We start from the raw sequence: 25,833 nt of genomic DNA on the forward strand, positions 1-25,833 counted from the left end.
TGTCCCGCTATTTCTTCCTTAATGATAGTTTCAAGCATTTTCCCCACTACAGATGTTAAACTAACCGGCCTATAGTTACCTGCCTTTTGTTTTAAAAAACAGAGGCGTTACATTAGCTGCTTTCCAATCAATCCGAAGTTGGCCCTTTCCGCTGTCAGCTTTTCTTTAAAAAAATTCACCACACAACTTTTGCACAGCTGAATGTAAATTTATATATTGGGCATTTTAAAATATAAAAGTTTCTTAATTTAAAATGGATATTTTCCCAGTGATGGAAAGAATTTATGAATGGACAAATTAACCTCTTGGGCTCTTGAGCAGAGCCATAATGGATTCTCGTTTTTTCTTTTCTTTTAAATGGGGACCATGGTTTTCATTCATAGCGTAGCAAGAGATCCATCAATTTTAAGAATTTAAGACATTAGCTGCAGACATCAGCAGTTAGGACCCCAGTTTTATTTCATTAAATTTTGGAACTGGGGCCATGATTAAGAGGGTCGGCCAGGGGCATTTGCATTGTGCTGCTAGAGGTGAAATTCTTGGACTAGTGCAAGATGAACAAAATCGAAAGCATTTGCCAACAATGTTTTCATTATCATTCTCATTATCACAGCATGGTGACGATTTGGACTTAAGATTTTGACTTTAAAAGGCTCAGCCTTAACTCATTCAGATTAATTTGTTATCTTCGGAGACAGAGTATCGAGTCATGTGAGATATGGAATCTACCATGCGGCTAAAGGGATCGAGGGGTATGGAGAGAAAACGGGAAAGGGGTACTGAGGTGAATGATCAGCCATGATCTTATTGAATGGTGGTGCAGGCATGAAGGGCCGAATGGCCTACTCCTGCACCTATTTTCTATGTTTCTATGTTTCCCTCCAAACTAATTGCAAGCACTTCTGCCTCGAATGTAAAACCACAATGTAAAACCACCAAGCCTGGGCATCATTTGTTTCTGAAATTGGAATTGATAAGATAAATTGATGAGTTGCTGATTCAAACACTCGAAGGGAAAATTTACCTGAAGTTTAAGGGGATAATGCCATTTTAATCAAAAGGAAAAAGAGGAGTGTAGTCTATGTGGTATTGTGCATCAAGGAAGAATCTTATTTTGGGGAAATAAAATTAAACATTAAGACCTGTCAGTCCAACAATGTTGCTCTTTGGATTTAGGAATAATTTTGAAATGATAAAAATGGACTCGGGCATAATATAGCGGGTTATTTGGGGAAATAAAAAGTACAAGAAAAGGTTTAGTTGAGTAAAGTAAAACGAAACAAACAGTTGAAACTTGGACCAAGTGGGAATTTTTGATCTATGGTTTAAAGATATAATATTGTATTGGACAGGGCTCATGAAATGAGATTAAATGGTAATTACTGTGTAAAATAGAATGAGGGGAAGTGATTGAGGATACAAGACAGAAACTGGAAAATTACATCACCAAATGAGAATTTTTCTAAAATCATATTCATAGATAAGTTAGAATAAATCACCTGGGCGCAATTCACCAAAATATATCAATCTGGTAACAATGTATTTTCTAGTGAAAGTCAGGAAAGTTTAGGTAAGAATAGTAAATTGATAGCTTTCGCTTGGAGATGTTTGTGTTCTTGCCTATATTGAACAATAAGAAAATGGCATTTGACCACTTGGCCACTATCCGAGACATCGGGGCCTTGCAAGGGTGGATGAGCAAAGAACTGCAGAACCACCACAATCTGTTGATAAGATCACCTGAAAGCCCATGAATCGCCTGCATCGGATGTCACATGTGGCATGATATTGGGATACCGGTGTACGTGTGCAAATGTGAGATAATTAGCATGCAGAAATGCATGAAGGTGCACTTAAGGACAGGTCTCAAACATGCTCAGTTACTTGACAACAGCTGGACATGAAATGCTTAATGTGGTTCAGGAGAGTGAGATAACTTTTTTAAATTATGAAGGCACTGACGCATGCCGCCCCCCCCACCACCCCCCTTCCCGGACCCTCCGTTGCCGCCGGACCCTTAGCTCGGCCCGGGCGTTTCCGGAACGTCGGAAAGAGGTTCCGAAATTCGGAAATACTCGAAATCCAGAACAGCCTCAGTCCTGAGGTTTCCAGACGCTCTACCTGTACTTAATCAAACCTCACATAGCTGTGCAGATTTCCCCCATTAAGGACTGAACAAAGCAAAGAGAGAACTCTTATACTATTCCAGTGAATTTGTGGTTCCATTCCCATGACTATAATCTGAAAGCTATCCGATAACCACTTGTTGAGTTACATGTCACTTTCTAATCTGGCATTTAAGCGGAGAAATGCGCCCTCCTGCATGAGTCCAGTCCAAAACAGAGCAACAGTCTGCAAGTTTGGACGTTTAACAGGGCTGAAACCTACATATGGCTCGTTTAAACTGAGCCCTGCATACCACAGCAAATACTTTGGAATGCAATCAACAGAATGCTTAAAAGACAACAACCTACAAACCAACTCTGTCCACTCTCTGGCAGTCTTTAAAGCCAGGAAACTACAATTTCTGCTCAGCAGCCATTTAATTATAAATGCTATCATGTTATGACAACCATCGCAGAGCAGGAAAAAAACATTCGCACGAACGCGCCCACTATGAGTGGTGAGGACTGTGACTAAAGAATTACATTTCTCAACCATTTTTATAGTACTCTTCCCCATTAGCCTTGTTCATCTCATTCCTACCCTTCTCCTCCATCGCTCATCAGATAGTCTAACCTGTCAGGGTCCTCTGTCGTTTGCATGTTGAAGAGAAGTGAAGGAACAATCTTATCCATATGCTGAGGTTCCCAGATTATAGTCTGCAGCTCATCATTGACCGTTTTCCGTACGACTCCTTGAATACCCTTGATGCCTGCAATCCTGATCCTGCCAAGAACAAAAGTTACTCCTTTCAGTACTGACCATCCATTTCAGGTTTCACAATACATACCAGACTGTATATAGTGTTTTAATGCATCAAAGTTTGGTTTGGAATTTACACATTTAGAATGCTAATTACATGTACAAAGAACTTACGCATTTACAAGAGCATCAGCTCATTTATAGAACATTTTATTGATATTTTTGTAGAACAGTTTCAAACGGTTCAAGGACTGCAATCAGACCAGCAGGCTCCCAGGCTTTAAAATGTAATTGGTTTAGTAATTCACCTTCTCATTATCCCCTACATACAATTTACCACAAAGTTACTGAGAAATAAACTAAAATGACAATATAGATTTCCCTACATTTTGACTTCTGGAGCAGTAAGTTACAGTAACTACGAGGCCGTCACGCCTGTGCTTCTCTCCAAAAGCTATCCTGTAGTCCTATTTACCTCACTTTCCCCATATCCTATTACATTTTTCACTCAAATATTTATGCACTTCCTTTTAAAAGCTTATAGACTCAGCTTCCATCATTGTTTTTGATAGGGTGTTCTATGTCCCAACAATCCTCTGCATAAATTGTCCCCCCCCAACTTCTCCCTCATTGATGAACTTGAATTTATGCCCTCGAGATATTGACTATTGGAAACAATGTTTTCCTTATTTACCTCATCAAAACCCTTCATAATTTTAAACACTTCTATAACATCGCTTAACCTTTCACCTTTGGTATCAAGCTAGTAAATTTCCAATGGCTATGATATCCTTCCTGCAGAAGAATGCCCAAGACTGGACACAATATTTTAAACAGAACCTTAACCAATGACTTGTACAAGGTTACCATTATCACTTTTGTACTCTATGCCACTATTTATAAAGCCTAAGATGCCACACTTTTTTGGATTAAAAAAAAGCTTCATCAAATTGTTCCCCCACTTTTACAGATTTGTACATTGAATCCAAAAGTCTCAGTTTCTTCTGCTCTTTTAAATTTTTACTATTTAGTGTATATTTCACTCTTACTCTTAAAATGTATCTCCGCATTAAATTTCATCTGGCATCTATCTGACCAATCCATTAACTTTCCGTGTCCTCTTGAAGTCACTTAGAAGTCAACTTCCGTTAGCTCTGCTCCCTACTTTTATGTCTGCAAATTTTGATATTGGGCTTCCTATACCCAAGTCAGAAAAAAATAATGAGCAAGAGAAAAACTAGGCAGTGATCCAAACACTGACCCCAGCTATCACTGTTTACACCCCTCCAGTCTGAAAAGCATGCTTAACCATTACTCTATACCCTATCCCTTAGTCAACTTCTAATCCATCTGATCACATTCCCTTTAATACAGTATACCTGAATCAGAGGTGCCTCCTATGCAACACCTTTTGAAACAACTTATTCATCATTTAAAATGCATAAATAAAAATTAACTTTTTCTAAAAGTGTCATAAAAATAAAGATATTTGCTGTTTTGAAGATTGAATTCAGTCAAAAAACCAGCACAATATTACTTAACAGCATTTTCAATACCGCTGTTTGATATACACAAGTTATCCTGTTTGGATGTCAGATGAAATTTGAATAGTTGAATATTTGCAACACAAAGGAACATAGCAAGAGTTGTACTATTTGGTTAGTTAGAATTCAGAACAAGAACTACAGATTATTACTTATCAAAAGTTACACAAAATGTTTGTAAGCAAAATTCATCCTAGACTGATTTAATTCTAAATCAATGTGGCATTTGAAATAAAAAAATGAAAGTACAAGCTGACCAATGTGGTAAGACATTAGAATACATTAAGTAGTCAATGATCAACTGTATAATTTGTGTGACTAGAACACATTCGGTCAAATCTTGCTGGAACCGTCAATTCACACGGCGTGCCCCGGTAGACTTTTTTTCTGTGCCCTTCATCTCAAAATGTTTTGCACCATAACTTGTTGGAAGTGTGAGCTGACACCGGCATGGTGAGGGGAATCCGAGACCTTAGCGATCAGCGGGACCATCAGTCTATCTCCAAACCAACAAGATTTAAGCATTGAGAAAGAAACAGGAACGACCTGAAACGTTAACTCTGTTTCACTCTCCACAGATGCTGTCTGACCTGCTGAGATTTCCAGCATTTTCTGTTTTTATTTCAGATTCCAGCATCTGCAGTATTTTGCTTTTGAATTAGAGCCAAATCAGTTACAAAAAGGAGAGTAAAAGATAGATTAGATTGAGAGAGAGAGAGAGAGAGAGAGAGAGAGAGAGAGAGAGAGAGAGAGAGAGAGAGAGAGAAAGAGAAAAGGAACACAATGGAAAAGAAAAAATAATTGTTACATTTTTTTAAATCTCCAAGAAGAATTTACATGCAGGAATGAGATTGAGCTGTTTAAATGGTTACATTTCTGGGTCAGAAAGTTTGATTGGCATTGCATTAAGAATTATTACATCATTAAAAAGGTACTTATGCTGTTAAATCCCAACCCTAACTTTCTGTGGCGAGTTTAATTAATGTGTGAATCCATCATGTTCTTAAAATTAACAAGGAGACTAAGGGTGAGATTTCATTTGTACAAAGCAAACGGCAGAGCAGGATAAATCAACCAGCAAGTTCTGGAGATTTGCAACTCAGAGCTTCTCTCTTATTCTCTTAAAATTGCTGGCCGATTTGTGCATTGGTAATGGCGTGCATCCTTAACACACCTTTATTTTTACAGCAAGATTTGACTCAATGATACCTGGGTTCATTGGCATCTCCCTTGGCTATGTGGGAGTTTGATGATACATGAATGGGCTGTGGACCACAACAGGTTGGATGAAAAAAGTCCACTCAGTAACTAAGGGGACTCCATAGTTTATCTTCACTGAACGGTGTCAAAGCCAACTAATCCAAATTAGCCCAGTCGTTCTGGTAGAATTGTACATAAGTGATGGAAGAAACAGGGGTGTGCAGATAAACCGAAGGGCTCAATTTTAGCGGAGCCTGTTTTTCAGTGTACTTACCTGAGTTGCGGCGCTTAAGTACGTCTGGAGATGCTCCGGAAAAAAATGTTCCAACTTTGGCCGTTGTCTGGCCTCTTCACTGCAGCTGTGCAGCATGGCCAGTCGTCTCGAGGGGGGGGGGGGGGGGTACTGCTTGCGTTCTGCACTGGAAAATGTGCTCGGACGTCTGAACATGCGCAGTGGAGAATAGTGATGTCTGCGCATGCGCAGTCAGGCTGAGAGTTGGCAATCGGCCATTACAGATCAGGAACTGTTCTGAAAAAAATAGCCAGCTCCTCCCATGAGGAAGGTTACTGAGGCACAGCACTGAATAGAGACAAAGACCTTTAATAAGGAGAGGTCGGATGAAAATGAGTTTTGTCTTTACCGAGCAATTCTTCTGACATCAAGGTAAAATATATTATACAATGTTGTTAATAAGGAACCTCTAAGTTTTACCTGACATTTTATTACTATAAGAAATAAATTATTTTCTGAAACTAAGAAACCTTTTATTTTAAAAGTAATGTGACAGGGATCTTGGGAGATTTGAAATTCAAATGCAATTTCAGAGTAATTACAAGTCAGGCCCAATGGAGTGGGTTTAAGTGCTTCCTATTTTTACTTCCAATCGTTCCAGCCTCTAGCCCAGGCCGAGTGGCCTCCCTGTTCGTTCTCCTGCCCTTAGCCCAGGCCGAGTGGCCTCCCAGTGTGATCTCTGAGTTCTTCTACCGGCCGGTGAGTTCTGAGAGTTTTCCTGCATGCGTTCTGAGTGTCCCGGGCCGAGTGCAGAAAGGTAAATTGTAGTTTGATGCTGAAGGTAGGACTTTAATTTTTTATTTCTTATTATTTTAATTGTGCGAAGGAAGCATGGTTTTGCACCTAAGGCTTGGTTGGTTCAGGTCCAGGTCCTCTTCGCTTCCCGCCCCTATCCCAGGCCGAATGGCCTCCGATGTACTTACCTGCACCGATTTCTTTAACTCTCCGCAAAGGTTTTCTCAAGTCGCCACATACGCTGGCCGAAGTAGAAATGGAGTAACTAGTAGCTGGCCAAAGTTGCCTAAATGGCCAGTTCAGCCTCCCTCCCCCTTCTCCTTTCCCCCCACCCACCCACCCCCCATCTCCTACCCCCCCATCTCCTTTCCCCCCCTCCCCTTCCCTTCTCCCCCCCCTTCCCCCCTTCTTTCTTCCCCCCCCCCTTTCCCGACGCCTAATTTGTAACCTGCGTCTGATTTTTTAAAGTGTAGACAAAGTTTTTTCAAGCGTATAAAAATCTTCACTTGCTCCATTCTAAATTAGTTTGGAGTACATTTTCACTGTGGAAACTTTCAAATCAGGCGTCAGTGGCCGGACACGCCCCCTTTTGAAAAAAAAATTCTGTTCCAAAGTGAAACTGTTCTACCTGACTAGAACTGCAGAAAACTAAATGTGGAGAATTCCGATTTCTAAGATACTCCGTTCTACACCAGTTGCTCCTAAAAATCAGGAGCAAATCATGTGGAAACTTGGGGCCATTAAATGTACTGTGAGCTGTACTAAAATAGAAAGAGTGCCACTGAAACACAGCTTGCGTCATCAGAATACTTTTCTGCAATAATTAGCACATTTTTCAAGGGATTAAATTAGCACCCTTCTAGGTCGCAGAAGTGTCAAGTTTTAAAGCTTTTTATTTTTAAAAACTGAGAACTGTAGGTCTTGATATCAGCTGTGTGAAGGTGTTGTGTGAAAACCGGTCTAAATCAATCTGATCAAGATTCATTTGCATCAGAAAGCCATCTGCACTGTCAAACACTAGAACATGTCTACTTGGATATTTAACAGCATTCTGTGCAAACTATTCAGCAAAACAATGATATGCAATAAGCAGTAAAATATTTGGAAGTAGTTCAAGAGAAAGCATTTTAGAACAATATTTTTCACATCACAATGAATGATATGCACAACCAAATGACTAAAATTAGCACTAGCCATATGTACTCACTTAGTTCTGGTTTCCAGATCATCAATGTAAGAATGACACATTGCACTGAATCGAGACACAAAGAAGTCATAGCGCCTATGATATGAAGCAGTGTCTTCCTCGATGTTTGCAAACTTGACAAACTAGGGTAGATGAGACACAATATTTATTAGGATAGGAACATGCATGGGTTGTGAAGAATGAATTTTCAGTTAAAGTCATCGTGGGCACTGTTGATTGCCCAATCTGGATCACTGATGGGTCCTGGAAGGGGAGGATTGTCACTTGGCATTGGGATTCTTATGATTCAGCTCCAGATAACATTGCAAGCCAATGCTCTAAGGGGCAGGCTGCTCCTAGCTGGACAAGCAATGGGAATGGGAATCATTAATGCCCTGTGCTGGCAATATGTACAATCCTGCTGTACATATGTACGTAATTCCATGTTTGAATCCCTCCAACCCGGTTTCCGCGCCTGCCACAGTATCGAAACAGCTCTCAGTCACAAAGACATCTTTTGTGACTGTGACAAAGGCAAACATTCTCTTCTCGTCCTTCTTGACTTGTCTGCAGCCTTTGACACAGTTGACCACTATCCTTCTCCAACACCTCTCCACCGATGTCGAGCGGGGTTTCACTCGCCTGGTTTCATTCTTATCTATCTAATCATAGCCAGAGAATCACCTGCAACAGCTTCTATTCCCATCCCCTCATCGTTACTTCTGGTGTCCCCCAAGGATCTATCCTTGGCCCCCTTCTATTTCTCATCTACATATTGCTTCTTGGCGACATCATCTGAAAACAGAGTCAGGTTCCACCTGTACATTGATGACACCCAGTTCTACACCTCTACCACTTCTCTCGACCCCTCCTCGGTCTCTAAATTGTCAGACTGCTTGTCCGACATCCAGTTCTGGATTAGCAGAAATGTTCTCCAATTAAATATTGGGAAGACCGAAGCTATTGTTTTCGGTCCCCGCCATAAACTCCGTTCCCTAGCCACTGACTCCATCCATCTCCCCAACTTCTGTCTGCAGCCGAACCAGACTTTTCACAACCTTGGTATCATATTTGACCCTGAAATGAGCTTGCAACCACATTCGGAAGCATAACTAAGACCACCTATTTCGACCTCCGTAGCATCGCCCGTCTCCACCCTTGCCTCAGCTCATCCATGCATTTGTTACCTCTAGACTTGACTATCCCAACGCACTCCTGGCTGGCCTCCCAGATTCTACCCTACGTAAACTAGAAGTGATCCAAAACTCGACTGCCCCTGGCTTAACTCGCACCAAGTCCCGCTCACCCATCACCCCTGTGCTCGCTGACCTACATTGGCTCCCAGTTAAGCAACGCCTCGATTTCAAAATTCCTGGTTTCCAAATCCCCCCATGGCCTCACCCCTCCCCATCTCTAATCTCCTTTAGCTCCACAACCCCCAAGAGATATCTGCGCTCCTCTAATTCAGCCTTCTTGAGCATCCCTTATTATAATTGCTCAACCATTAGTGGCCGTGCCTTCTGTTGCCTCTGCCCTAAGCTCTGGAATTCCCTGCTTAAACCCCTCCACCTCCCTACCTTTCTTTCCTCCTTCAAGATGCTCCCTAAAATCTACCTCTTTGACCAAGCTTTTGGTCACCAACCATAACTTCTCCTTATGCGACTCGGTGTCAAATTATTTATCTCATAATACTCCTTGAAGAGCGTTAGGATGTTTCACTATGTTAAAAGTGCTATATAAATACAAGTTATTGTGGATGTTGTTGTCCTAACTGATTAAACTTCAGCTTTACCCATTCACATAGTTGGGGGTGCCCAAACTATGGCTCTGTCCAATTTGTGCCTAAGTTCTCTCGGCATTGGGCATCGACTTATAGGTGAGAAAGCATTCTATAGCAGGCAGACATCTGGTGGATTAAAAAATGCAGCTCTTGAATAATGAAATGGAGGACACAACCTTCATAGAACAACTCTGTAAAACATGAATACTTAAACTAATTTTACATCACACTATCTTGTACTTGCTTCTGTTGTTTTTTTTCCTTTAAATCTATTTTGTTTCCCAAGAAAAACCTGAAATTTAAAATCAAAAATTCTCATTACAATCACAATAAACATTGTAAGGAGATTTACAGTCAGCACTGTGAAAGAATGGAACAGAAATAATTCAATAGGCCTGGATTGGGGGCCTCCCGCAGGTAGATGCCTCAGACCCACAAAAAAAATCTACGAACTTAACCTCTGCCTCGGGATCCACAGAGACTTGCACTGCTGGGCTTCTAGGTGCAGACAGTATAGGTGCCCACGTATCTCTAGGGCGCATGTGGTTCGCAAGTGCCCCTGGGATCACGTGGCCGGCCCAACCAATGAAAGAAGGGGATCCCCATTCATGCTTACGGGGATTTTGAACTCCCATAAGCATGAATGGGGATCCCATATAAAACACATTTAATATAACAAATAAATAAAAAAAATTATATATTTATAATTAAAATAGAATAGCATTAAACATTTAAAACAAAAATTTAATTTTTTGAAAAATAAATTTCAATGTTTTAAAGGGGCTAAAAATAACCTTACCTTATTTTGCATGTGTTTTAATGTTTAAATGAATGAAAAAAAATGTTTTTTTTTAAACTTACACTAGTAAAAGCATGCCTGCCTTGTGCCTGCTTTTACCAGGCATAAGAATTTCACGGACATAGCCCAACTCTCCACCTGTGAATGCCCTTTTCCCGGGGATGCGGATGATCGGTCAAGAGAATTCTTGACCGATCGCAAGTTCCATGTTGTAGCGCACGCCTAAACCCGGAACATGCGCGTGTGCACCTCATACGTGCCCGTAAGGGCTGCAAATTACAGCCCTATATCTACCTATTGTAGAATTTTATATTTTCACTTCGCATTTATTTATCAGCTACAATTTCAAAATGTGGCTAAAATGTCTATAAAAGAGCATTTCTAGAATTATCTTCCTAACATAAGTTAGCTCCGTTTCATTTCTGGAGTGAACTTGTTCAAGTTATATTTTTGCCAATTGTTATAAATTTATTTTATATGAATAACCGTTATTTTTGATTATTAAATATAAAGCAAACAATAATCCCCAGAGCTAATGCTCCCAATGTAATTACATTTATTTCAAATAGTATGTTTAACATTGTAATAACGCCAAAAGTGGCACATTTTCCTACCATTCAAAAGTGGTAATTCTGCAAGAATAATGCTATTTTATGATAGCATTAATTAACGTTTTTCTGGGAAGGCTATACTTTGGACTGCAATTTTCATGGCTATTGCAATCAATTTCAGAATGACATCTCAGTTTGCACAAATGCTGAGCCCCAGCAGTGGAAAGGCAACAATCAGCACTCTCTCAGAATCTCCTATTCCCTTTTTACGCTGACGGCTGGCATTAAATGTCTACTTATAAAGCCTATGATTTGTACAAGGCTCGTTACTCTTCTGTTGGTAGAAATAATTAGGCTATGTCCTTCCACTTTCGTTGCCAGATTTTAAGATTGTTTGATGAGAAAAAGAAAATAAGATAGCATCCCTTGAATCTACCCAGGCAACAGCATTCAGTTTAGTTCCTCCTGTCATACAGGATTTTTTAATGATTCTAATGTTAAAAACCCTGCTCAGCTTGCCTGTCATTAGCCTAGTGTCGCTTTAGCTTTAATAATAAAAGGGATTAATTAAAAAAAGTAATAAATTACGTTTTCAACAAAAGGTCATCTACAAAATTCCTTGAAGTGATCCAACAGTAACTAGTGCTTCAGCTATACAAACCCAAGAGTTTCTTAGGAGCTGCACTGCAATGGGCTTGAATTTGCGGTTGGAGGATTCCAAATGCCTCCGAGCTGCAAGAAAAGTACGAACTTACCTGAAAGGTTTGAACACTTGTGCTCCTGGGCCTCTACGCGTACGCATGCATAAAGGCCCATGAATCCCAGGGGCGCATGTGGTTCGCAAGCGCCCCTGGGATCACGTGGGCCAGGCCAACCAATCAAAAAGGGGGATTCCCATTATGCTTATGGAGATTCCATTTATGTACGGAATACCCACAAGCATAAATAGGTATTCCCTAAAAACACAATTACACACAGGTTAAATGAAAACAAGTTAAGTTCAAAATGAACTTAAATGTTTAATTTAATTATATTTTAAACAAAAATTACATTTTTTGCAAAATAAATTTACAAGATTTAAAGGGGCTAAAAATAAACTAACTAATTTTAAAGGTTTTCTATGTTTAAATAATTTTTAAAAATATATTAATTTAAACTCTTACACTGGTAAAAGGCTTACGCCGACCAGGTGCAAGAGTTTCACGGGCATTTGCTGAGCAGCAGTTGGGAAAATAGCCCAACTCTCCACCAGCGAATGTCCATTCCCCGGGGATGCAGTGGATCTGTCAAGTTGAAACTTGAGATCTCGCAAATTCTGGGTTTTTGTGCATGCAGCTGTATACTAAAAAACATTTTCTGCAATGTGGTCTGAGGTCCTGGCAGCTTATCAATATTTAGAGGGTCTTCAACAGGAAATAATAAAGTGCGAAAATCACTACTTTCGAACAATGGAGTGTTAGCAAGTTAAAGTTATAGGGTTCAGGTTTCAACTGGATTTGCTCCTATTTTTTTGGAGCAACTAGTTTTTTTTTTGGAGTATCCGAGAAATTGCAATTTTCCACATTTAGTTTGCTCCAGTTTCAGTGAGTTAGTTTAGTTTCGTTTTAGTTCAGTTTTTTTCCAAAAGGAGGAGTGTCCAGCCACGAGGTAAGAGCAGTGGCAGCGAGGCGAGGGACGGTGAAGCAGGCAGGCCACTCGGCCCGGGCTAGGGGCGGCGAGCATTGCGTCGTCCCTTCGACCAGGGATAGGGTCGCCCGGAGACAGGACGCACTGGGAGGGCCAGGAGCTACGGCGCATGGATTCAGTTGAGGATTCCGGATTTCAGAGAAGAAAATCAATAGTCTGAAATCCAGAATCTTCGACCGAATCCATGCCAAATTTCAGGTTTCGCCGGATTTCAGACCTCGCTGTTCAGAACCCGGTACAGATTTGGTCGAGGATTCCGGATTTCAGTCTATTGATTTTCTTGTCTGAAGTCTGGAAAAACCCAAAAGAAAAGGCACGGACTCGGTCGCGATGATTCCGGACGTTGTACCTGTATTTAAAAATAACTTTCTATTTGCGTAATCCAAATCTATTGAGCTTCAGGGTATACTTTTTTTTAAATAAATAAAAGCATCATAAGAGCATAAGAGCATAAGAAATAGGAGCAGGAGTAGGCCCTCCGGCCCATTAAGCCTGTTTCGCCATTCAATATCATGGCTGATCATCGACCTCAAGTCCACTTTTCCGCCCGATCGCCCTCGATTCCCCATGACTCCAAAAATCTCTCTCGCTCAGCCTTGAATATATTCAGAGACTCAGCAGCCACAGCCCTCTGGAGCAGAGAATTCCAAAAATTAACAATGTTCTGAGTGAAGTCATGCTTTTGAAGTGAAGCTACTTTGCTTTGTGTGTTGGAAAAAGGATGTAAAAAGCAGTTCAGCTGACAAGACTACTTAAACAAAAAAGGAACTAAATTTCAGCACTCTGATATCACTGCTGCTACAAGGTCAGCAAGTAGACTGTATGCGATATACTCACTCCACCTTACTTTTTTTTTTTAAAAACTGGGTGGTTTAGGGTTTATTTTAAAAAATCAGTCCGCATTATTTCAAGGTACCAGATGCTACTTTTCAATCAACCCAAAACATGCCAATACTAAAAAATACAACTTCAAAAACAATTTACCATTTCAGAAAGACATCTTACTGAAAACAGCCATACACACAAGTTTGAAAGAGAAAGGTACATTGTTTCTTTTTTAATGTGAGCTTTAACAAAATAGGAAAAAGACAACAATTGTATAGGAAGTGCAAGCAAAAGAAAAGAGAAAGAATGGGATTTGGTTAGGAGGTAGGAGACAGAGAAAGGATAATGGGTATGTACTCCAATTGGCAGGTTGTGACTAGTGGTGTTTCCGAGGGATCTGTACTGGAGCCTCAACTTTTCAGTATATTTATAAATGACTTAGATGAAGCAATAGGGAGCCGTATATCCAAATGTGCTGATGGCACGAAGTTAAGTGATACAGTAAGTAGTGTAGATGGGAGCAAAAAGTTGCCACAGGGCATTGATAGATTAAGCGAGTGGGCAAAACTGTGGCAGATGGAGTTCAAAGTGGGAAAGTGCAGAGTCATCCACTTGGTACCCAAGAAAGATAGATCAAAATATTTTTGAAATGGTAAGAAGCTACAAACTGTGGAGGAGTAAAAGGTTAATTGAATGTTAGCCTTCATCTCAAGGAGGGCTGGAATACAAAGGGCACTTCCTCACACAAAGGTAGTGGAAATCTCAAACTTTCTTCCCCAAAAAGCTGTGGAGGCCAAGTCAATTGAACATTTCAAAACCAAGATTTATAGATTTTTGTTAGGTAAGGGTATTGAGGGATATGGAACCAAGACGGGTAAAAGGAGTTAAGATACAGATCAGCGAAGGCTGAATGGCCTACTCCTGTTCCTATCTTCCTAAAAAGGCAGGGGAGTGGGACTAAATGGATAACTCTCAACGAGCAAGCACAGGCACAATGGCCACCTCTGTCCTATATGATTCTATGAGAAAGCGAGAAAAAGAAAAAGAACATCTGTGGTTGGTGACATCTGCCACTGAAGTCATTAGAAAGCGATCACAGGAATTGGAAGGATGAAGAAGAAAATAAGCACTAAAACTAAATCGCAGCTCGTAACATCTGAACCATGAAGGAAGTACACCTGAAATGCTGAAATGTTATCAATTATTAGATAGACATATGTTCCATAGATACAGAATAAATGATGATTTGGCATAGTGAGTTTCACAAAAGCTTATAAAAATCTGCAAACACTTTTCAATACACTGGCTTCTGCAACATCTTTAACAGTATCTGCAATAGATTTTCAGAATGAGCTAAAATGAGTGGAATAGCTATGATCCACATCTAATTTAAATTAACATGCCTGCTCACACCACTTACCGAATTGGAGCCAAGAATTTGTAGTTTAGGTTCTCCCGACTCCAACAGTTTGGCGACCATTTGAAGGAAGCTTTCAACAAACAGATTAATGCTTTGAGAATGACAAGCCATCAAAAGCTGGTCCAGTGCCTCCATCGCAATGAAAACATACCTGCAGACAACAAATTGATCAACTAATACATATAACAATGACATTTTTTTCCCTTTCCTTCCCTCCGACCCCCCCCCACCCCCCAACCTAGTATTGTATTTCATTTTGGGCATCTTACTTTAGGAAAGAAATCAAGGCCATGCAAAGGGTACAGAAAAGATTAGATACCAGGAATGAGGAGCTTTAGTTATAAAAAAGCTGCATCTTCCCCAGTATTTGCGCTGTTATTTTTGGAGCAGGCTGCTTTTTCTGGCCTAACTTAAAAATCCCCAGTTTCCCCAATCAATGTGCACCTGCATAACTCAGTTAGTTACAAATTTTTTGAATTCATTTTTTTTTAAAAAGCCAAAGTGGGCATAACCAGCCACCTACGCCACTTCTGGTCATTTAGGGAAGTTTGGTCAGCTGAGCGTTACTCCAGTTCTGATTGGGGAAGGTTTTTCAGGACAGGCCTATAATTGAGGAAATCGGTGCAGGTAAGGAAAGCAGCACAGCAGATGCCTGGACACATTGAAAGAATTGAAAAACACACAGCAGCAACTTGCCTCCAACTCCGTCCAAAGGCTGTCCGGTCCCATTCTCAGTCCCCAGTTCTCTCACGCAGTCCGGTTACAGAGAGGGGGAGGTGGGGGGGGGTAAAGAGAGACAGGTGAGGGGGAAAAGACCGGTGGGGGGGGGGGGGAAGGAGGAGACGACACGGGGGGGGGGGGGGGGAAGACCTTCAAATACGTCAAAAAAGTGCTTTGGGGAAAATGGAGCCCAAAGAGAGACTACAGAGAAAGGAACCTTTTTCATCATAACAAAAGATAAAGAGCAAATCTAAAATTCAGAATTATTTTATATGACTAAAAATAATTTACACAAAGATAAGTTGTGGTCATACAGCAAGCAACTATTTATTCAAGTCACAATTTTTGAAACCAGTGCTGGGAAGTAATTTGTTTTCTAGAAATGAAAAGAATGCTTATGCCCACAAGCCAAGGCATTGCACTTATTCATCGTATAGTCTCACCACGGAACAAGTTAAAAGGAATGGGACCGATATACTCATATACTCTCCTGAAGATGCCTCATGGGAAAAATATGTTTTACTCAGTTCAGTCGTGAAAATCAGAGATTTCACATTCCAAACAGTTATACGTTTTGTGATTGCCCACACCAATTTATTTCTCTCCTGGTATCATTTATTATGAGTCACTTTTTAAACCTAGCAGCATATTGAAATAAATTACCACACAATTTTTAAACAATAAAAGTTACCTACCCATATCTATGCCTGACAACATCCCGACTGAGCCGTTCTGCAAGGTACTTTCCTATTCGATCCAGTTTGTCTGGAGCCGAAACTGCATAGAAGGTCAACTTTTCCATGTCAGCTTTCACAAGACCATCCTAATAAGAAAAGACTGGTTGTATCAATAATCACCTTTTTAAAAAGCTTAATGCCTGTTTTTTTTTTTTTAATACTATTGACTTGGTGGTATTCATTTTATCCAAATTGTTTTGTTCCAGGTGACGGTTATCCCTATTAGGGAATGCAACACTCATCCACTTTGGGAAGTGGTGGCCCCACCAAGCATTTCCAGATGTAGAGTTAAATCCCTCTACTCTTGATAGACAACATATTTTAAGGGGAAGGAAGAAGAATGGAAGACCTATAATTGTAGGGGATTCAATAGTCAGGGGATTAGACAGGTGTTTCTGCAGCCGCAGATGTGACTCCAGAATGGTGTGTTGCCTCCCTGGTGCCAGGGTCATGGATGTCATAGAGTGGCTGCAGGGCATTCTGGGGGGAGAGGGTTAACAGCCAGAGGTTGTGGTCCATATCAGGACCAATGACATAGGTAGAACGAGGGATGAGGTCCTGTAGGCAGAGTTTAGGGAGCTACGAGAGAGATTAAAAAGCAGGACTTCAAAAAGGTCATAATCTCTGGATTACTCCCAGTGCTACGAGCTAATGAGTACAGAAATAGGAGGATAGAGCAGATGAATGCATGGCTGGAGAGATGGTGCAGGAGGGAGGGCTTTAGTTTCCTGAGGCATTGGGACCGCTTCTGGGGGAAGAGGGACCTGTACAAGTCGGACAGGATGCACCTCAACAGAGTCAAGACCAATATCCTCGTTTTGGGGGGGGGGGGGGCGTTTGCCAGTGCTTTGGGACGGTTTAAACTAGCTTGGCAGGGGGAAGGGAACCCGAGAATAGATTCAGTAGGGAGGGGAGTAAAGCTGGAATTACAAAGCAAAAATGAAGAAAGTGAGTTTGAAGAACAGAGGAAACAAGCAGGAAAAAAGGGTAAAAAAAAACAACTTTAAAACCTCTGTCTAAATGCACGTAGCATTCATAACAAAATAGATGAGTTGACAGCACAAATAGATACAAATGGGTATGATCCGATAGACATTACAGAGATGTGGTTGCAAGGTGACCAGGACTGGGAACTCAATATTCAGGGGTATTTGACAATTCAGAAAGACAGACAGAAAGGAAAAGGATGGGATCAGTGCATTCATGAGAAACTGTTGTGTATGGAGAAAGAGTCAGACTGAACACTGAGCTCAAAGTAAAGTGTGACTTTAGTCTTTTATTGCAGGTCTCCAGAGTTGCTTCTCCAACCTGTGAAGCCTCCTTAAATACCTGTGCTCTCAAGGGATTATGGGATCCCTTGGGACTCCTGGGAATGAGCCCTCTGGTGGTTGTACAGAGTAAATACAAGTTTACATATATAACAGAAACAATATTGGCTCAGAGGATCAAGAGGTTGAATCAGTTTGGTTGGAGATAAGGAATAATAAAGAGGAAAAGTCGCTGGAAGGTGTAGTCTATAGGCCCCCTAACAGTAGCTACACGGTTGAACGGAGTATAAATCAAGAAATAATGGAGGCTTGTAAAAAAGGAACGGTAATAATCATGGGTGATTTTAACCTTCGTATTGATTGGACAAAGCAAATTGGCCAGGGTAGCATTGAGGAGGAGTTCATAGAGTGTAATCGGGATAGTTTCCTTGAACAGTACATTGCAGAACCAACCAGCGAGCTGGCTATCTTAGATCTAGTGCTGTGTAATGAGGCAGGATAAATAAATTATCTCATAGTAAAAGATCCTCTAGGAATGAGTGACCATAATATGGTTGAATTTCAAATTCAGTTGGAGGGAGAGAAAGTTGGTTCTCAAACCAGTGTCCCAAGCTGAAATAAAGGGGACTACAAAGGTATGAGGGCAGAGTTGGCTAAAGTAGACTGGGAAAATAGACTAAAGTATGGGACGGTTGAAGAACAGTGGCAGACATTTAATGAGATATTTCATAACTCATAACAAAAATATATCCCAATGAGAAGGAAAGACTAAGATGGGATAACCATCCATGGTTAACTAAAGCAATAGGGAGGGTACCAAATTGAAAACAAGGGCATACAATGTGGCCAAGACTAGTGGGAGGACAGAGGATTGGGAAATTTTTAAAAGCCAGCAGAGAATAACTAAAAAAATGATTAAGAGGGGGAAGATAGATGAAGAAAGTAAACTAGCACGAAATATAAAAACAGATAGTAAGAGTTTCTATAGGTACATAAAAATGAAAAAAAGAAGAGTGGCTAAAGTAAAAGTTGGTCCCCTGGAGGATGAGACTGGGGAATTAATAATGGAGAACAGGGAAATGATAGCGACGTTGAACAAATATTTTGTATCGGTCTTCATGGTAGAAGACACTAAAAACATCCCAATAGTGGATAATCAAGGGGCTAGCGGTAGGGAGAAACTTCATACAATCACTATCACTAAAGAAGTAGTACGAGGTAAAATAATGGGACTAAAGGCAGATAAGTCCCCTGGACCTGATGCCTTACATCCTAGGGTCTTAAGAGAAGTGGCTTCAGAGATAGTGGATGCATTGGTTGTAATCTACCAAAATTCCCTGGATTCTGGACGGTACCAGCAGATTGAAAAACCGCAAATGTAACACCCTTATTTAAAAAATGAAGCAGACAAACAGCAGGAAACTATAGACCAGTTAGCCTAACATCTGTCGTTGGGAAAATGCTGGTGTCCATTATTAAGGAAGCAGTAGTGGGATACTTGGAAAAGCATGATTCAATCAAGCAGAGTCAGCATGGTTTTATGAAAGGGAAATAGGGAAATCATGTTTGACAAATTTGCTGGAGTTCTTTGAGCATGTAACGAGCAGGGTGGATAAGGGGGAACCAGTGAATGCGGTGTATTTGGATTTCCAGAAGGCATTCAATAAGGTGCCACATAAAAGGTTACTGCACAAGATAAAAGCTCACAGGGTTGGAGGTAATATATTAGCATGGATAGAGGATTGGCTAACTAACAGAAAAGAGATTCGGGATAAATGGGTCATTTTCCGGTTGGCAAACAGTGACAAGTGGCGTGCCGCAGGGATCGGTGCTGGGTCCTCAACTATTTACAATCTATATTAATGACTTGGACGAAGGGACCAAGTGTAATGTAGCCAAGTTTGCTGATGATACAAAGATGGGTGGGAGAGCAAATTGTGAGGAGGACACAAAAAATCTGCAAAGGGATATAGACAGGCTAAGTGAGTGGGCAAAAATTTGGCAGATGGAGTATAATGTGGGAAAATGTGAGGTTATCCACTTTGGCAAAAATAATAGAAAAGCAAATTATAATTTGAATGGAGAAAAATTGCAAAGTGCTGCAGTAGAGAGAGACCCGAGGGTCCTTTTGCATGAAACACAAAAAAGTTAGTATGCAGGTATAGCAAGTAATCAGGAAGGCAAATGGAATGATGGCCTTTATTGCAAAGGGGAGAGAGTATAAAAGTAGAGAAGTCCTGCTACAACTGTACAGGGTATTGGTGAGGCCACACCTGGAGATGAGGGGTTGACTTGAGGATAGGTTGAGTAGGTTGGCCTATACGCATTGGAGTTCAGAAGAATGAGAGGTGATCTTATTGAAACTTGTAAGATAATGAGGAGGCTTGCAAGGTGGATGCAGAGAGGATATTTCCACTCATAGGGGAAACTAAAACTAGGGGATATAGTCTTAGAATAAGGAGCCACCCATTAAAACCAAGATGAGGAGAAATTTCTTCTGTGAGGGTTGTAAATCTATGGAATTCTCTGCCCCAGAGAGTTGTGGAGACTGGGTCATTGAATATATTTAGGGCGGAGATAGACAGATTTTTGAGCGATAAGGAAGTGAAGGGTTATGGGGAGTGGGGAGGGAAGTGGAGCTGAGTCCATGATCAGATCAGCCATGATCTTATTGAATGGCGGAGCAGGCTCCAATGGCCAAATGGCCTACTCCTATTTCTTATGATCTTATGTTCTTATGACCCAAACCTCTATCGATCTCATAGATTAATCATGAACCAACACTATTTAAACTCAGCACTATAAACACATTTAAAATTAAGTAAATAAAGGATCTATTTATTTCACAAAGTTGCAAAAATGAATATTTAGCTTTAAAGCTCCTTTATGACTTATTTGCATTTTCTCCTGTGACCAGGCAAAAACTGGTCAAATTTTCTCAACAAGTCTGCAAAGATTGACCACATGGCTAATGGTTTAAACCAGTAACCAATGTGGTTAGCCACACCTTACAGCATCAATTATAGTCTACAGGAGTGTAATATTTAGGGATAAAACTCCAGCCAGATTTAAAACTTTACAAATGTGACATAAGCAGATCTTTTCTTAGGGTCATCATCATAGGCAATCCCTCGAACGAGGATGACTTGCTTCCACGTGAGTTCACAGATGTTTCAATGAAGGACCCGATGTTCCAGTCCTGAACTCCAATTGAAGGGATGGAAGATGCCTGTGCATGGATTTTTTTTTTTTTTTTTTTTTTATTTAAACGTGTGGTGACCATTGCACATCAGTCACCACACGGGCTTGACAGAGCTAAGCCTTTATCCAGTGGCAAGGGTTAACCAGGGAAACTGGAAACCTGCTCTGCTGCACGGACCTAGTGCGCACACATATTGCAGTGTGGACTGGCCCGTGTTGCCCCTCGGCTCTTCTGGGCCCCGAACCCTCATTCGCCACACCTCCGTAGGAGATATGGACTTTAGCAAGGCTTTTGATAAGGTCCCACATGGTAGACTGGTCATGAAGGTTAAAGCCCATGGGATACAGGGCAAAGTGGCAAGTTGGATCCAAAATTGGCTTGGAGGTAGGAAGCAAAGGGTAATGATTGATGAATGTTTTTGTGACTGGAAGGATGTTTCCAGTGGGGTTCCGCAGGATTCAATACTGGGTCCCTTGCTTTTTCTGGTATATATCAACGATTTAGATTTGAATATAGGGAGTATGATTAAGAAGTTTGCAGACGACATTAAAATTGCCTGTGTGGTTGATAATGAAGAGGAAAGTCATGGGCTGCAAGAGGATAGCAATCTACTGGTCAGGTGGGCAGAGTAGTGGCAAATGGAATTTAATTCAGAGAAGTGTGAGCTGATGCACTTTGGGAGGGCTAATAAGGAAAGGGTATACACATTAAGCGGTAGGCCACTTAATAGTGTAGATGAACAAAGGGACCTTGGAGTGCTTGTCCACAGGTCCCTGAAAGTAGCAGGCCAGGTGGATAAGGTGGTTAAGAATGCATACGGAATATGCTTGCCTTTATTGGCCGAGGCATAGAATACAAGAGCAGGGAGGTTATGCTTAAAATATATAATACTTTGGTTAGCTGGAGTATTGCGTGCAGTTCTGGTCGCTGTATTATAGAAAGGACGTGATTGCACTTGGGGTAGTCAGCTCAGAACTGATGCATGCTAGTACTGTTGTCAATGCTTTGACCACAAGGTGGCAGCGCAGAGTGATCCTTGACAGGTGCAAGGTGACCTCTGGTGTTTGTGATCCGACAAAGAATTGGAAAGATTGGCAACGAATAAAAAAAAATTAAAAAAATTATACTTCTTAATTTGTACGAAATTTGTAAATGGAAGAATGACTCGGATTAGAAGCAAAGTTGTGCAAGGAAAGTAATTTCCTTCATCAATTGAAACCCTATTGCTTGCTGGATTGTCCCAAATGCAGGAAGCATCCCTTTTGACATACATTTAGCACTTGGTATGCATGGTTCCACTGGTGGCATTTCAGTACTTTATTCCCAAGATAGTGGTTGGGACTGCTTACAAATTACATCAACTAAAAGGGCCAATTAAATTAATTATTGGGGTAGATATGACTAAATCAGCCCAAATGGTATCCTACACGTCAAGCAGACCATTTTAAATGGTGCTCACTTGCCATTGTTCAGGCACTTTGCCAGGTCAAACATTGGTAAGAATACCACTTACCATCTAAGGGCAAACATTGCAATTGCCAGAATACAGCATCCTAACTTACTAGCCTAACCTAAACACAGTTGCAGTAGTCATATTTTAGCACCCAAACATATTGTTAATGAAGTATTGACCCATATAAAATCACTGGTGGTAACTGGCTTGCGGAACTGATCGGAAAATTCTTGGACATGGCACAGAAGTACAAGGAGGGCATGTTTTACAGAACTAAAGATGGTCTTCATTGCAGAAGAGGCATTGACAAGAAGGCAACAATGTTTGGTACATTTATCTATTTTCTCCTCATTCTCATCCTATACACAGTGAAGAAGATACTTCCAGCAGTTGAATACAAGAAGGTAAAATTAGAGGGCCATAAATGTTAAACAATCTCAATAAACCTCAAAAGATATTAACCCTGCAATTGCAGTTGGCAGCGTAGCTACAGAGTACACCACTGACTTCCAAAAGGAATGCACACGTACCTGCTGGGAACTCTCCTTCGAGAAGTTGCTGTCAGTCGCTGGGGAGTTGATCGCAGCATAGTAGCGGCCCACGGATCCCAGGGGTGCATTGTGTGCATAAGCGTACCTGGCATCACGTGGGCCGGTGTTCCAATAAGTAAACAGAAGATCTCTCATTCATCCCGTGTCTCACTCATCCCAGTCTGGATTTACATTCTTAGAACTAGAAATTAACTTTGGGGGGGGGGGGGGGGGGGGGGGGTGGAATTATCAATGGACCAGAAGTAATCACACTTCACTGCAGGCTGCTTAACTACTTTATTCAAGCAGATATGTACATTTGGTTAATATTCAACTGAACTTTTGGAGATTTTCTAATCCCTCAGGCAGGCTCATTGTAAAGGGCAAACATAGTTACAGTAATTGAAACAAAAAAGCATGAGATTAAAGATTTATCATTATGATGGAGATCCTTACACTTTACAAACAGGCTCCTGCACCTGTTTTGCACCAGCTGTAAAATTTCCATGCATAAATGGGTTATTTTCAGATTGGCAAACTGTAACTAGTGGGGTGCCACAGGGATCAGTGCTGGGGCCTCAACTATTTACAATCCATATTAATAACTTGGATGAAGGGACAGAGTGCACTGTAGCCAAATTTACTGATGATACAAAGAAAGGTGGGGGGAAAGCAAGTTGTGAGGAGGCCACACAGAATCTGCAAAGGGATATAGACAGGTTAAGTGAGTGGGCAAAAATTTGGCAGATGGAGTATAATGTGGGAAAATGTGAGATAGGAAATAAAAAAGCAAACTTATTTAAATGGAGAAAGACTACAAAATGCTGCAGTACAGAGGGATCTGGGGGTCCTTGTACACACACAATAACTTAGCATGCAGGTACAGCAAGTACTTAGGAAGGCAAATAGAATGTTGGCCTTTATTGCAAGGGGGATGAAGTATAAAAGTAGGGAAGTCTTGCTACAACTGTACAGGGTGTTAGTGAGACCACACCTGGAGTACTGCATACAGTTTTGGTCTCATTTGAGGAGGGATATACTTGCATTGGAGGCAGTTCAGAGAAGGTTCACTAGGTTGATTCCGGAGATGAAGTTGTCGTCTTATGAAGAAAGGTTGAACAGGTTAGGCCTATACTCATTGGAGTTTCGAAGAATGAGAGGTGATCTTATTGAAACATAAGATTCTGAGGGGGCTTGACAGGGTAGAAGCAGAGAGGATGTTTCCCCTCATGAGGGAATCTAGAACTAGGGGGCATAGTTTCAGAATAAGTGGTCGCCCATTTAAAACAGAGATATGAGGAGGAATTTCTTCTCTGAGGGTCGTGAATCTTTATAATTCTCTATCCTAGAGAGGTATGGAGGCTGGGTCATTAAATATATTTAAAGGGGATACACAAATTTTTGAAATATAGGGGAGTCAAGGGTTATGGGGAGCAGGCAGGGAAGTGGAGTTGAGGCCAAGATCAGATCAGCCATGATCTTATTGATTGGCGGAGCAGGCTTGAGAGGCCAACTGACTTACTCCTGCTCCTATTTCTTATGTTCTTATATAATTGTGGGTCAGTTGTTGGGCAATTAGCTCAATTCTGCACCAGCTATGAAGATAATACAGTCGGAACTTGACAGATTGCAAGTTCGAGATTTAGCATATAATCCCAAACTTGCTGTCCATTTCAAAGGCGGTATGAGAGTACTCTGAAAGTACACAGTCATACCGACAGCAAATTCAGCCCCGTTGCTTTTAACCAACAAGAGCCACTTGAGGAGAACCACAACAAGCCAAGTAATGCAGCAACAGGGGAGGGGATATTGGGGAAGAGGAGATTGCAATGGTAAGATGACAAGAACCATGGGGGGTTTATAAATGGGGTAAGGACTTATAATTTAATGCATTCGGGGATGAGGAGCCAGTGTATGTTAGCGAAGATTGAGATGATGGGTCAATGTGGCTTTACACACCACAGAATACGAGAGCAATCTTGATTATATACATGATGTAGAGACTGAACAATTAGGAGTAGGTTTGTGCTTGAGGGCTATGTGCATTTGGAATGGTATTGAAATCTTCCATTCACGTGGACACTTACAACCTCAGGAGATACTTTTATCCCATCAGTCTGAGGTGGACTGAAACTAGATTCTAGAGGTGATATTCCTGCGTCTAACCATTCAGCTCACATCCCCTTCTTCTCCCCATCCCACTCAGATTTCTTTTTATGAAACATGGAGCTAAATCACCAAAGAGCATTGCAGTGGTAGCAGATCTTGGGTCAAAGATTGATGTTGAATAAAAGAGGACGCACTGGTAGATTTTGGTCTGACAAGACTCCAGTCTGAAATTAGCAATGTGTCTGAAGTTAATTGGCCACATTGCATTTTTTGGTCTACTGACCTAAAAGAATTATCACCGTGTTAAACCTATATTGAAATTTGTAAACGGGCATAAGTACTGCCCAAATACAGCTCAACGCATAGATTGCAATTTTCTGCATTTGAGTACATCTCCCAAAATTACCTCCAGATGGAATACCATTCAGGGTAATACTATTTTATCTCCATAGTGGTAACTATATTTTCAGGCAGAAATGCAAGTTTAAAAACAGATGTGTGGAGGATAACACTAATTATTATTCGAAGCAACCAACCCTCCCCAAAAAATTGCAGATATTTTACAAAAGGTGTATGCATCTACCAGGGAGGAGGAGGCATTCATACATTCAACCTGTTTTCAGCTGTGCCAATACTAAAATTTTCCAGCTCAAACAACTTTCTATCAGTAGGTAAAGCTGCTCTCGGTGAGGCATATGAGCATGGATGGGTCAAATTGCATTTAAGCTTTATTGGTAATGGAAGGCAACAAATTCCAGCAATCTGCAAGAGGCGATGATGTCCAGACAGTGAAAAAGGAAGTGTGTGTGATAGTGGGCCGAAAATTGCAGCCTCGCCAGGTGCATATGAAGTGCGCACGCACCTGGCGAAGCCTCGCAATGGTGGTTCTCGGCTCGTGATGTTCATGTGCCGAGAACCAGCTTTTCCGATC

General features: G+C 41.0%; 1 protein-coding gene across 6 annotated transcripts in view; it reads right to left on the reverse strand.

The window, feature by feature from the left end:
* Positions 1–25,833, reverse strand: part of efr3a (EFR3 homolog A (S. cerevisiae)) — a 328,887-nt gene that overhangs the window by 178,907 nt on the left and 124,147 nt on the right. For all 6 annotated transcript variants that reach the window (XM_070892800.1, XM_070892793.1, XM_070892785.1 and 3 more), the window contains 4 exons: positions 16,299–16,426; positions 14,884–15,034; positions 7,844–7,965; positions 2,740–2,889 (listed from right to left, as the gene is read on the reverse strand). In XM_070892800.1, coding sequence (XP_070748901.1) covers positions 2,740–2,889; positions 7,844–7,965; positions 14,884–15,034; positions 16,299–16,426 — 551 coding nt within the window. The remainder of the gene's footprint in view (positions 1–2,739; positions 2,890–7,843; positions 7,966–14,883; positions 15,035–16,298; positions 16,427–25,833) is intronic.

This window comes from Pristiophorus japonicus, chromosome 1 (genome assembly GCF_044704955.1).
Source record: "Pristiophorus japonicus isolate sPriJap1 chromosome 1, sPriJap1.hap1, whole genome shotgun sequence".
Taxonomy (NCBI): domain Eukaryota; kingdom Metazoa; phylum Chordata; class Chondrichthyes; family Pristiophoridae; genus Pristiophorus; species Pristiophorus japonicus.